The sequence below is a fragment of the Eurypyga helias genome, unplaced genomic scaffold (assembly GCF_000690775.1).
Source record: "Eurypyga helias isolate BGI_N326 unplaced genomic scaffold, ASM69077v1 scaffold22141, whole genome shotgun sequence".
Classification (NCBI taxonomy): Eukaryota; Metazoa; Chordata; class Aves; order Eurypygiformes; family Eurypygidae; genus Eurypyga; species Eurypyga helias.
The window spans coordinates 1-12,145 of record NW_010231789.1 but is presented as its reverse complement, the minus strand read 5'-3'; the positions used below and the strand labels follow the sequence as shown (position 1 = coordinate 12,145).

At 45.5% G+C, this 12,145-nt stretch overlaps 1 protein-coding gene across 1 annotated transcript in view; it reads right to left on the bottom strand.

The window, feature by feature from the left end:
• BBS2 (Bardet-Biedl syndrome 2) overlaps window positions 1-11,519 on the bottom strand; it is a gene marked incomplete at its 5' end in the record, with an annotated part of 15,822 nt that extends 4,303 nt beyond the window's left edge. Inside the window, 10 exons of the mRNA XM_010161216.1 lie at window positions 716-887; window positions 1,437-1,581; window positions 2,373-2,512; window positions 4,406-4,541; window positions 5,782-5,868; window positions 6,928-7,032; window positions 9,233-9,310; window positions 10,060-10,122; window positions 10,394-10,519; window positions 11,292-11,519. Of these exons, the coding sequence (XP_010159518.1) occupies window positions 716-887; window positions 1,437-1,581; window positions 2,373-2,512; window positions 4,406-4,541; window positions 5,782-5,868; window positions 6,928-7,032; window positions 9,233-9,310; window positions 10,060-10,122; window positions 10,394-10,519; window positions 11,292-11,519 (1,280 nt within the window). The remainder of the gene's footprint in view (window positions 1-715; window positions 888-1,436; window positions 1,582-2,372; window positions 2,513-4,405; window positions 4,542-5,781; window positions 5,869-6,927; window positions 7,033-9,232; window positions 9,311-10,059; window positions 10,123-10,393; window positions 10,520-11,291) is intronic.
• Between the last annotated feature and the right edge of the window lie 626 nt (window positions 11,520-12,145).

Genomic DNA, 12,145 nt, shown 5'->3' with positions numbered 1-12,145 from the left:
CTGCTGAGGGCAAGGAGGCTGCTTCCTGGGGCAGATTCTGGCAGATGCATGCAGGGAGAAAGTTGGTGTCAAGTGTATGAAGAGACATTTTATTTCTATGGGAAAGTGGAACAGTGATGTCTTGAAACCAGACACAGGCTACTTCCTACTTGTCCTGAAGACGAAAGGGTTCAGGGTCACCCTGTAGCTTGGAAGACACCACAGTGCCTCCAGGCCCACACACGTACTTTGTGCAGAGCAGCGCCCCCCCCCAGTATTCAGGGCACGGAGAGGCAGCCTGGATACAGCCCCGACCTCTCCCAGCTCCCTCCAGAGATCCTCCAGGCCCACACACGTACTTTGTTCAGAGCAGCCCCCCTCCCCATTCAGGGCATGGAGAGGCAGCCTGGATACAGCCCCAACCTCTCCCAGCTCCCTCCAGAGACGCACAGCAAGGCATCTCCTGGGCAAGGAATGCTCACTGTTCTGCTAACAGCGGAGCTGCAGCACAGCAGGTCGCAGTGACTCCACAGCATTCAGACTTTGTCTGGAGAAGAGCTCAGCATCCCAGGGGCAAGAGTGGTTTTAAGAAAGCATGCCAGCTCTCCTTCCGGTAACACAGAGAAGTGGGGCACCAGGGAATTAACGGTGCACTTCCCATGGGACAAGCATGAAGCCACGTAACTGCTGTTTCCTGGTCACAGCACTGGAGACCAGCAGAGATCACAGAACTCACCTGTTCCTGTAACCCACAAAGGCTTTGATGTGCAAATCCACTGGGACGTCTTTGGGTGGAGTAAGGGGAACACGAACACAACCGGAAAGGTTCTGGAGACTGGGGTGTACCACGTGGCTCTCGCCTTCAAATATGCCTTCAGCGAAGATCAGCACAGCACGGATGATCGTGTCTTAGCAACAGGAAGAAAAAGCAGTTTCTAAATTAACAGCTGTCCTCCGGCAACACACCACCACTGCTTTCAGAAGTAGGCAGTCACCTCTTCACACCCTTGGTCTGAATTGTTAAAATACCCCAAGTGACCAGCGCTACCACACCCGGACCTGACTGCATCCTCAGCATGCCGGGTGCTGGGCAAATCTGGGGCAGTTCCAGTTTTGCACACAAAGCCAGCCGAGGTCCCGCCGCCTTCACGCAACACCAGCACGGCTGTGGGTTAACGGTTAGTGTTGCAGGGATCACCGAGACTCAGGTCATCCAAGTTAAATGTCAACTGCCTTGGAAAATAACACCTAACAAGAAACAAATTCCATCAAACTCCTCTACCCTGAGACTATTCAAAGGAAGACAGCTCAATTCAAAACTCCATCAAAGGAAACCAACCAGAAAGGGGAAATTACAGACAATAAAGGGGAGACAGGCAAATCATCAGCTAAATATAACTAAAGGTTTGCATGTATTTACATGAACCGAACGCCAACGGTTGCAGGTTACCACTCACCGTTTGTGGTGGAAATGCACAGCTCCACGTGAGCAGACTGGCTGTCAGAGCCCAAGTTAACTGAGAGGGCTGTCTGGAGCTGGGTGTTCGCCGGAATCACACCTCTCTGCCCAGCCGCTTCCTTCAACTGAGTGTTCAGTTCAGCCTGTTGCAAAACACACCCCTTTCCGTATCAGAATTTCAAGAGTTTCATCCAAGCAACCTAGAAAACATACACTAAGTCTGGTCTTTTTTCTTGCAGGAGGAGGTTGCGTTACGGTAGTTCCCAGACCCTTCACATTGCTGTGAATAGCAGCTGGCATAGGCATGGAGCTGTGGACATCTGTGCTACAACTGCTCAAGCGTTTCATCGTCAACAGAGCTCAGCTCTGTACCCCAACCTTTATTCAGAAAAGCATTCAACATATTCGGTTTTAAGCACAAGCTTATATAGTTCCATGCTTTTGCTGTGCTGGTCATTTTCTGCTCAAATCTAAGTCTGCCCTTTCCTCAGACTATTTTTCGAAGCTCTTTGTATCTGCACCCTCACCACCGAGCCATAAGCGCGCCTCCTATCCCTGGCAGTGCTGCCATTCATCTGATCCTCTCCAACAATCCCTTCTGACCTCCAAATTGGCCCATGAGTTGAAAATTACAATTTGCAGTCACAAGCCAAACAGCCCAGGACTGAACGGAACCCAGCTCCAAACACAACTGCTCCGGCACGTCAGAGGTGTTGTGGTTTAACTTCTGAAAATGTTACTTATTAAAATATGAAAAGCAAGTTCTGCACTTGCACAAGGAGCAAGCCAGATGCAGGAATCCTCAGCAGACAACCTCGCTGCATCCGAACAGGTTACAGCTCTGACTGGCCTGGACTGCCCCACGACTGCTTCCCAGATTACTCTGGTTTTATAGCAACAGAAAGGTGTTTGGGCCCTACACATTAAGTAGTACCTTTGCACTTTCCTCGTAATTTCTTAATTCCAGCAGCAGATTTTGTTTCTTTTGACTAAGTTCTCGGATCAGATCCTGCTCGGCAGTTGTATCCATTAGGTTTCCTTTCATCTCCTCCCCTCCTGGCAGATAGCCTCGGACTGTACAGAAACAAACATAGCAGATTTCAGAAAAGCCTTTCACAGCCTCCCAAAAACTGGAGGTTCTGTAACCCGATCCACTTCCTACCACCTCAGCAGCAGACACGGATTCTGGTCTTCGGCTGAAAACCTGCGTGTTGGTTTACAGCCAGAGAAGCTTTGACTTTGGCAATGAGGACAAGAGAAGTGCAGATGTGAAAAAATAGAAAAGGTGAATTTCCAACCTGTCTTCAAGCTGCTTTCACCTGACCAGACAAGTGCAGGGCCCAGTCGTTTTGCGAGAGGATTCCCACTGCAATCACTCTTTCAGCTGCTTAGGCAAGCTTGCAATTACGCAAAATTAATAAAATGCATACCTGGATTTCTAGAGCTGCTCGGAGGAGTTGTTACTGTCTGGAGGTGACTGTAAGTCAGTCAGGCAGTAAACAAGATTTACCCACATTACATTTTCCCCAAATCAAGGGATATATCACTTTAAGGGGTAAGACCTGTTTCCCAGCAGCCTGGTGGAGCACAGAGGTATGGAAATATCTCCAACTGCCTGGAGACAGAAGAGCTGAACAGATGGGAAGACAAAGACGCTTGCTACGGAGTTCCGTTTTGCTCTAGGGCTGTGCGCTCTGGTGGCAGCTGGCAAGGAAAGCCAGGGACAAAAGCCTTACACCTGCAAAGAATACATTGCCCATGTAACCCCAGTAAAACGTTGCAGGGAACCTGGAAAGCACTTGGCATGCACACTGTCCTCCGACGAAAGGACCTGCTTTATTATTTCCGTTTAAAATGAGAGCAAGACAGGAAAAGCACTGAAACACAGCAGAAGCCCTCAGGTGAAAGGATGCTAGCCCTAAACAGAACTCTAACGACAAGGACTATGAGAATGCATCATCCATATAACCCCACCCCACCGGGCCATTCCTATTTCAGGATGCCCAGAGGCTCCAGCCTAAAGGGATCCCTGTTGTGCCAAGGTTTGTTTCTGACGTGCCCATCACAAAAGCACGGTCAGCGGTATCAACCTACACAGCTCTGCCAGGACAAGGTACCGTCAGAAAGCACTACACCGTGCCCCTCCTGTAAGCCTGGGAGAAAGGTTTACGTGCTGAAGCCTATGCACAGCACACCCCCACAGCCTGTGATTAAGGCAGACAACAAAACACGGTGCTATTTAACAAGGACAGGCTTTTGTTGGAAATGGGTTGTGCCAGACCTGCCCGTCTCAGGCCACTGACGCCAAGCAGTCGGATAATCACACCGGTGTCTTTCCTGCAGCCATTCCTGTAAATTCATGCTGACCTTATTTAAATAATCTGTGATCCTATTTGCTTCCACTCACAGTAACCAGGTCTGACTTCTGGAACACACGGTGGGATAAATCCACCAGCTCTCCAGTCTCTGTGTAGCATTTTCCAGGAACCAAAGAGCTGTTAACATCTAAAAATTTCTAATATAAAAACTATTCATCTCCAGAAGAAAGACAAAACACGCACCCCCTTAGCTCTCTAAACCCCTTTGCTGAGCATGAAGTGCCCAAAGAATTATCACATATAGGAAAAAGTTTTTCTATACGTTCACCTACAATAATGTCACCTGAAGAAGCACAGTCTGCACTGAATAGAGTTATCTTTGCATTATTAGAATGGGACTTCTTCCGTTAGGCAAATGAATTTTGATGGCTTCTTGGCTCGTAATGAAACACGCCGATTATCACAGAGAAGGCAATATCAGAACCCTGTTTGCAGATAGCGTAACTCAAAATTCCCTTAACTTTGCATAAAGCGAAGGAAATTTGGCACACAAAAACGCCTACGGAACCGAAACGTTAGCTAATCTGAGGTGAGGTGATGTGCCTGCTATTACTGTGTACTAAATTAACATTCTGAGCAATGCTCTTACCTTCACCGTCAACTGAACAGCAGATTAACTGGGTGCTCCCATCCATTCTGTAATCCCCCTCCACCACTCCTGCAATTGAGGAAGCAAAGTTGTCCTTAAAGATGACCTCCCCAGTTCGGTCACTGCGTGCATCAACCTGGAACAAGACAGTTCCAAGGCACAGCATGAACAGAAAAGCTAACTGCAAAATAGATGTCCTGCCGTACCCCGAGCTGTTCACCAACAGCCAGCTCTGCGCACGGAACTGCAGGGGAACTTGCAGCTCTGCTGGTCAGAACACCACACGTGAAAAAACACCGCCAAGAAATGACCTCCAGACAGGCTGGGCTAGAAGGAACTGCTCTTCAGAGATTCTTCCTTAAGTTACAGATGAGGGGAAGGAAAGAACGGGACTGCACCGGGAAGCATATGCATGCACGAATGCAGCCACGATGGGACTAAACCAGAAGTAACTTCAACACAGTATTTACAGTCTCTCAGCTGCTGTGTGTGGCTGATGAATTACTTTTCTACACAAATACCACAACCATTCACTGGTAAAGAACAGAGGGGGGGCTCAGCTCCAGGCGGTGTGTCTTTTCCAGAGCATGGGACCCAGCATTTCTCTTTCCAGGCACCAGGGACTGTTTCAGACCAACCACCAGCGGGAAAGAGCAGAAATAAAAGAGCAAAGCAAGGAGAGGTTCGCTCTTTAACAATGTCATATACCTAATCCAACATGAATTACAACATAGCTGGCTCTACGCTGCCAGAGTGATACGAAGTTAATTAAATTCCCCCAGGCTAATGACAGTAATGAGAGGTGTGAAGAAAGAAGCGTAGCTTTACAAAAAAAACCTGGCAAGCTGCATCCAGGAGAGATCTGTAAGCCAGAACAGTCATTTCTGGCAAAGGGGAACACCAAGCAACAGGCTTAAGAGCCTAGGACTGTGCTGTACAGAACACCTTTACATAAAATTAAATGATGCTTGATTAATCCTGCTGTAGTCAAGACCGACGCTGCTCTCCTGTTACATAACCCACGGCCTGAGAATGCTCAGGAAACGTGGTGGAGGATTATTAGCATGTGCTCAAGACACGGCTAAAAAGAGACACTCGAGAACTCCAGGATGTGGTGTAGGATCTCTGCTACCATAGGAACAACTCACCACACCTTTGCAATTGACTCTGAGCTAAGCAGAGGAAGCAGCTTTCCTCTGATCTTGCGCTCAGCACAGGATTCACCAGCCAAACGAGGTTTGCTGCAACCGTTCTTCAATGCTCGGTTTTCAGTCTTTTCAGTTTTTTGGCTGTTCTCCTTCAGACAACTGAACAGCCTCGTTCAAACACAGTTTCCAGATTTACAGCTCCTCGTTTCCCCCCTTGTAGAAACTCACCTTCCCATTGGACCAGCCTGTGATCAACTCGCAGACGCCGTCGGAGTTGAGGTCAAATGCATGTATGCTCATTGCGTGGTTCTTAGACTGAGGACAGGGAAAAAAGGGACAAATTAAGCCTGGGTATGTTTTCTTAATTGCATAAGCTTGAAACATGAGACGCAGGAGTATGAGGCTACAGAGATTACAGAAAGGAAGAGAAAAATGTCTCCGAACAGGAAGTTTGAGCATCGCTATCTGTAAGGTCACACACACCTCTGAAACCTTAGGCCTTCCATTATAGTTCTAGTCCACTGCTCTCAAAGCACCTGATCTTTCCTCTAAATACACTTTCATTCAAGCAGATGATTAGAATTAGAACAAAAACAAAGTGTAAAAAGCCAAATTCTCTATGGGGGAGAAAAAAAATCAGGGCTTCAACTCTGTCATAAAATGAGACCACTGAGCAAAGCCATTAGCCTCTTCCTGCCACTGCCTAGGGAATCCTTTCTCTTGTTACTATTACACACATTGTTCTAATCGGTGTCACATTAAGTGTATTAAAATCAGCATCAGGAAAGGATCTGGCCAATTTGCAGCAGCAAATGCTCTTGATGTGAAAAATTCACTTCAAACCCAGACAATGCTAGATGAATGTCCAAGGCCAGGGCGGATGGGGCTGGGGGAAACCTGATCTAGTGGAAGGTGTCCCTGCCCACGGCAGGGGGGTTGGAACTGGATGGGCTTTAAGGCCCCTTCCAACCCAAACCAGTCTGTAAGTCTATGATAATTCAGCCTCAGGAAAAGAGTTTATTGATTCAACATTATAGCCAGGGGCATTTTCTAACTCAAGTTTCTCTGTTGCTTACACAGCCCTGCGCAGCTGAAGCACCCCTAGTTGCACAGTTGTGTCACAGTTGTGATGGCTGTTTAAGCCATCGCCATCAGTCCCAAAAGCACTGAAGGCACTGACAGGGTATTAATTTCGCACCTAGCTATAAAACCAGGCTTTGTAAGAACAAAATCACATTAAGTGCTATGCCCAGCAGAAAATTTCAAATTCATCTAAAGAGTCTTGAGACAAACATCAGAACGACCCGAAATGAGGTCCCAAAACTCCCAGCTGCCTTCAAGCTTTCGGTGATGATACTCCAAGAGAGGACTAACCTTAATCCTCCAGTAGCGAGCTGTCTTGTCGTAAACTCCGACCGTCCCGTTAGAGAGAGCGTAGCCAAACCGACTGCCATACATGGGGCTAAGTGCAGTAACAGTCTGTGGGGGCAAAGGAGGGGGAGGGAGGATACAGGAAAACTTCTGCATCTTCAGCTAACAGAGAACAGACTATACAACCTCTCCATCATATGAACTGTACGCTACTTAAATGGTAGATAAGTCTACTGTAGGAAGGATTAACTACTGAAGTAACTATTTTTAAAAATCAGTTTGAAATCACCAAAGGCCTTGTAGGATTTCCTCACACCCGCGCTGACACATTTCAGCAAGAATTGCAGAACTGCCCTCAAACTGCGTACTTTGACCAAGTATTTCCTACCACAAGCAGCAACACAACTGCTCACAGGACTCCTGTGGCCAGCAGTGCAGTTATCACCCAAAGCCTACTCCAAACACAGAACATTCCTTAAAGCTTCAGGAGCTGAGGCTGCTAAGGAGTTCAGCATTACGTGGGTTGGGAAAACCCTAGAGATATTTCTGCTAGAAAACCTTTGCCCAAGATTAGCGAGATAAAAATTAACAGGTCCCACAGTTGGACTTTTCCTGGAACACAATTAGAACACCAGGCTAGCTACCACCTGAGTAAGTAACTGCTCCAGGGAAAGACCCAAGAGTCATAACTCAGCCTGCTTCTCCCTCCTTTTTAAGACCTATTACCTTAAATTCTTCATTGAGCTAAGGCTCTCAGCGCTTGGAAATGCAGGTTTTTCACACACTGAATCTAGAGATTTTAATGTGAGGAAGAACAAACACAATAGCCTGTCTGGATTTCTGTACCACATCGCACAGGAGACGATTTTAAATCCTTCACAAACTTCTTAAGCTGACTGCTCCTTCATTATTTATTTTTTTACCATAACACATGGTTTCCAAACCCTTTTCCCTTTCGCTGCAGGTCTTCTCCAAAGCCATTCCCAAGTAACAACACCCTCTAAATTGCAAGCAACCAGCAGGGACAGAAGAGCCCAGCAACAGTCAAACCCACAAAGGTAGCAGAACTCCCTTTAATATCTGATGGTTCATTTGTAAACTCAAGAACCACAACAGCCTAACGTTTCAATTTCACCAAAATAAAACCAGAACACACAAAACCCACAAACTATTCCAGTCTTCCAAAACACGCACATTGTTCCCTGAATTCACCTTCTTAAGAGAAGGTTTAGGTGCAGCTGTGTCCTTTTAAATTAGAACAGTAGGATTGTAACAGGCCTCTAAAGACTCTGCAGGTGTGAATTTAAAACAATTCTACCCTGGATCGGGACAGAAATCATACAAGAGTGGAGGACCTTTAGTTTCCTTTTAACTAGAAATCACTACCTGACTCTGGACTGGCTACTGTACAGACAGCAGAACATTTTATAGGCCCAGATCTAATTCTAACTACAGCAACGGCTTACTTTCCCAGAACACTGCCCGGATTTGTCTTTTATAGCTCTTCATTTAAGTGGTTTAATAGCTAACTAAGCCTTTCAGTCCCAACTTGGGCAGCAGGGAGACCTCGGATCTTCAAGGACAAAGGCCTGGAGTGTGTCCTTACTCTACCCTGGGCCCAGAAGGGTCATGCGAAGGCTGAGAAAACTGCTAAATGCAATGATAAGGGTATTTTTCTCCCTTCCACGTAATCTAAATTTAACAGTGTGGATCTCTCAGTTCTTAAGCTAAAAAGAAACTCCCACAACCTTAAGGTTTTCAGAGGGATAACTATCTGCCTCATATTTTACTTCAGGCACTGCAAAGGTGGGGCTCTGTTAACAGAGCCGGCACGTAACTCTACTGCAAGACATCCTGCCCCGTTTCGCCTGGGCAACCCATTTCTACCCTGCCACACATCCTGTGGATACACACTGGGGCAAGTTACTTCATCATGACCATGGCAACGCATTTGAGGAAAGCTGTAGAAGGCACTGTTTTGCTCAGAAGGCACTCACAGCTTCAGTCACAACCCAGTGACCTCAGCCACCCTTGGACAGGGCCCTGACTACCAGCCAAGCAATGGCTGCTTTCCTCAACTTGGTGAAAGGTTTGTAAATAAACAAAGCACAAAACCACCCAAACCCCATGCATAATGAAAGACATCATTAAACTCCAACTTCTGCAGTTCTAGCAGAACAGATGGTGTGCCAAATAGTTAAGTAACTACACCATAAACATGAACCAGAGTAACCAGAGCAGCTTTACAGTACACAGTACTTTCTGCTCCATCAGCAGTTATAACAAACATTAGCTAGGAGTTATTTACCTCTGTCTCTGACATTTCTGCCACAATCTCATCTTCTTTAAACACCCGGATGTCAAAATCTTCAGAGCCAACCAGAAGCTGGAAAAAAAAAAAAAAAAAAGTCCACCTTAAAAATAGTTATTCAAGGTAAAGAAATTAAAAGGACATACTCCAGGACCCAGAGGTTAAACAAATACTCCAAGTCCAGCAATTAAAAGGTTTTAACAGCTGTATGAAGAGTTGCCAGTAGAACAAAAGGTACCCTCTGCCAAGACAAGACTTCAGCAGTCTCCCGTTGATCAAGTGTTAGTTATACCTAAGAAGAAAGGTTCCATTATTTTGTCCACCGCACAAGCTCTTCACAGCAAAGCTTTTCATGAGCTCACTTTTACAGGTAAGATGTTTGCAAGTCGTTTCTTTGAAATGTAAAAAGTATCTATAACCACATGCAAAAAATACCACTGAAACAGAGGCCTCACAACTAACGAACACAAGCATTTCATTGTATTTCTCCTGGCGTGGTTAAAAAAAACCCTAACAAGGTAAGTTTTCTATCAGAGCTGGCAATCTGTCCACCAACATGATGCAGTAATGATGTAAAGACCCCAGATATGCCCAGTTTTACAGGCTATGAGAAGTCCCAGAGACCAGTGCTGCTCCTTGTACACAAACAGAGTATTTGTGTACGTCTCTGCCATACCAGAGCCCCCAAAAGGCACAACTTCCACACAGGGATCACTTTAACTGGTAATATGTCAGTCATATTTGATAACCCATGGGGTATTATTACAATTTCACTGCGAGACCATGAAAACAGCTGAATTCACACATAAATGGTACAAACCAACCTCGGTTTTGCCATCACCATCGAAGTCACAGAGTGCTAACGAGCGAACATTGTCTCCAGTAACCTAAAATGAGAGAGACAGTCCTCAATATTGATGACAGCTGTCAGAAACCAAACCGTTCCTATGATTCAACTGCAACACAAGAATCAACACAGTCAACATGCGAACAACATCCAAGGGAACTGAATACATGACCCAAGTACAGTTTAAGGTCTAAGATACATTAAAAGAGACCGGCAAACGTATTAATATATAGCACATAAAAAAGCCAAGAGGAATTAAGGTCACTGAAAAAATAGTGTAATAATATCAAAAGCATTACATGTCACCTTACCGTCCAAAAACGGTCATTTCCCTCATAATCAAAGCCCTGCAGGGCACAGTTTCCACCAATAATAGCAAGGGGAGAAGTAATATTTCCCAGTTTTCCAAGAACTATTGCATTGGCTCCATCTGCAACCTACAGAGAAACATTAAAGGTGAAAGACACAGCAGGGTGAGACATGAGAGTATATAAATCAAAGAGAGCTTCCAACATTATCATGTTTGTCTCCTCCCTAATGGTGCTGGAGTCTCACAACAAAATCTACATGTGCAGACCCCTTCCCCTTTATGGATCCAGTTACAGCACCTTTATCATAAGGCAGGACAAAACTGACAATAACCACTTCTCAAATGGGCTAAAACTGATACATGAAGTCAGGCCAATAGGTTAATTAGAATGAAGGTTATAAGGTCAAGAAGTAAGTTGTTTTGCCTAGTTATGCACACATGTTGACAGTTAACCTCTTACTACATACTGCGAAGTCACGTGTTGCATAAATCCAATGCCTTTTCACGTTTTCGATAGTAGTCTCCGCCCCCTCGATAAAAGCCATGATTACTACCACTGCCCACTACCTGTGGCTTGGGTAGATTAGGGTGAAGAAGTTCTACCAGTCAAAGTCCATTTAGCTGAGCCCTGAATACCCATTAAATTGATTAAATTTTGTCTGGCTAGGTGATGCATGACATATTGTGAAAGTTTGCTCTCGCGCACAGGTACATCACGCCGATACTTCAACCTCTCTTTTGGCATATTCCAGATACTCTACATGCAAAACGTTCTGAATACAGTAATATAACTAATGCAAAGAATGGAAGTGTAACTGACAAAGTAATGTAAGAGCTGTGACCTTTAGAAGGGAAAGAAAACAACAAAGATGCCAAAAAAAGCAGTGAAATTAACTTGCCTCTCTGTAAAACAAATCCGAGTTATTATATACATCATAAGCCAGTAAACTAGTCTGTGTTCCAACCAGAAGACAATCGTATCCAAGCTGAGGGTCCAGCACTCCCGAGGCCAAGCAAGTGATGCCTTGATTAATGTTGAGAAGAGAAACGTCGGAATCTTGGGTACTTGGCACCATTCGATTTGTGCTTGTCCTCTGCCCTCGGGCGTGAGGGTTATGAATAAAAACCTGTGGAGACAAAAATACGTGTATAAATACTCTACGTGTCTGTATGCAAACGTTAACTGCTGTTTGGATAGTAACTGCGATGGGGAAAGTGGGCATTCACTCAACTGAAGTGAGGACAGAAGACTGGGGTTTTACTGACAATTGTTTCTGACAGTTATTCTTTAGTTTTAAATTATAGCAAAAAAGGGAAATGGCAGGAAAAAATCCTGCTCTGGCCAGTGGAGTTGCGTCAGCTGTGTTTTGTTTGGTTTTGAAAATGGTGAATGGCAAGTCTGCAGAGTAAGGCAGGAAAAAAAAAAAACAAACAAACCAAAGGAAGCAGCAAAGTAGTAAACAAATCCTATCCAGCTGGTAACAGCGGTACAGAAAAACCCAAATATTTAGGACAATTTGCCTGGTGCCTATCTGTAACCTCCATCTGCAGGTGAACACGGTTAAGAAAGGGCCTGTGATAATGACGTTTTTGTTCTCCCTCTGACCAACATTCAGCCCCTGTAACTGTCGGGAGCAGAGCTGCGGCATCAGAGGGTATTGTGCCTAATTGCCTCCCGCCCGCGTCTGCAGCGAGCCCTTCTTCTGCGCCGCTGCCAGCGGCTCCAAACCCGACGCTGGGAAGCACCACGTTG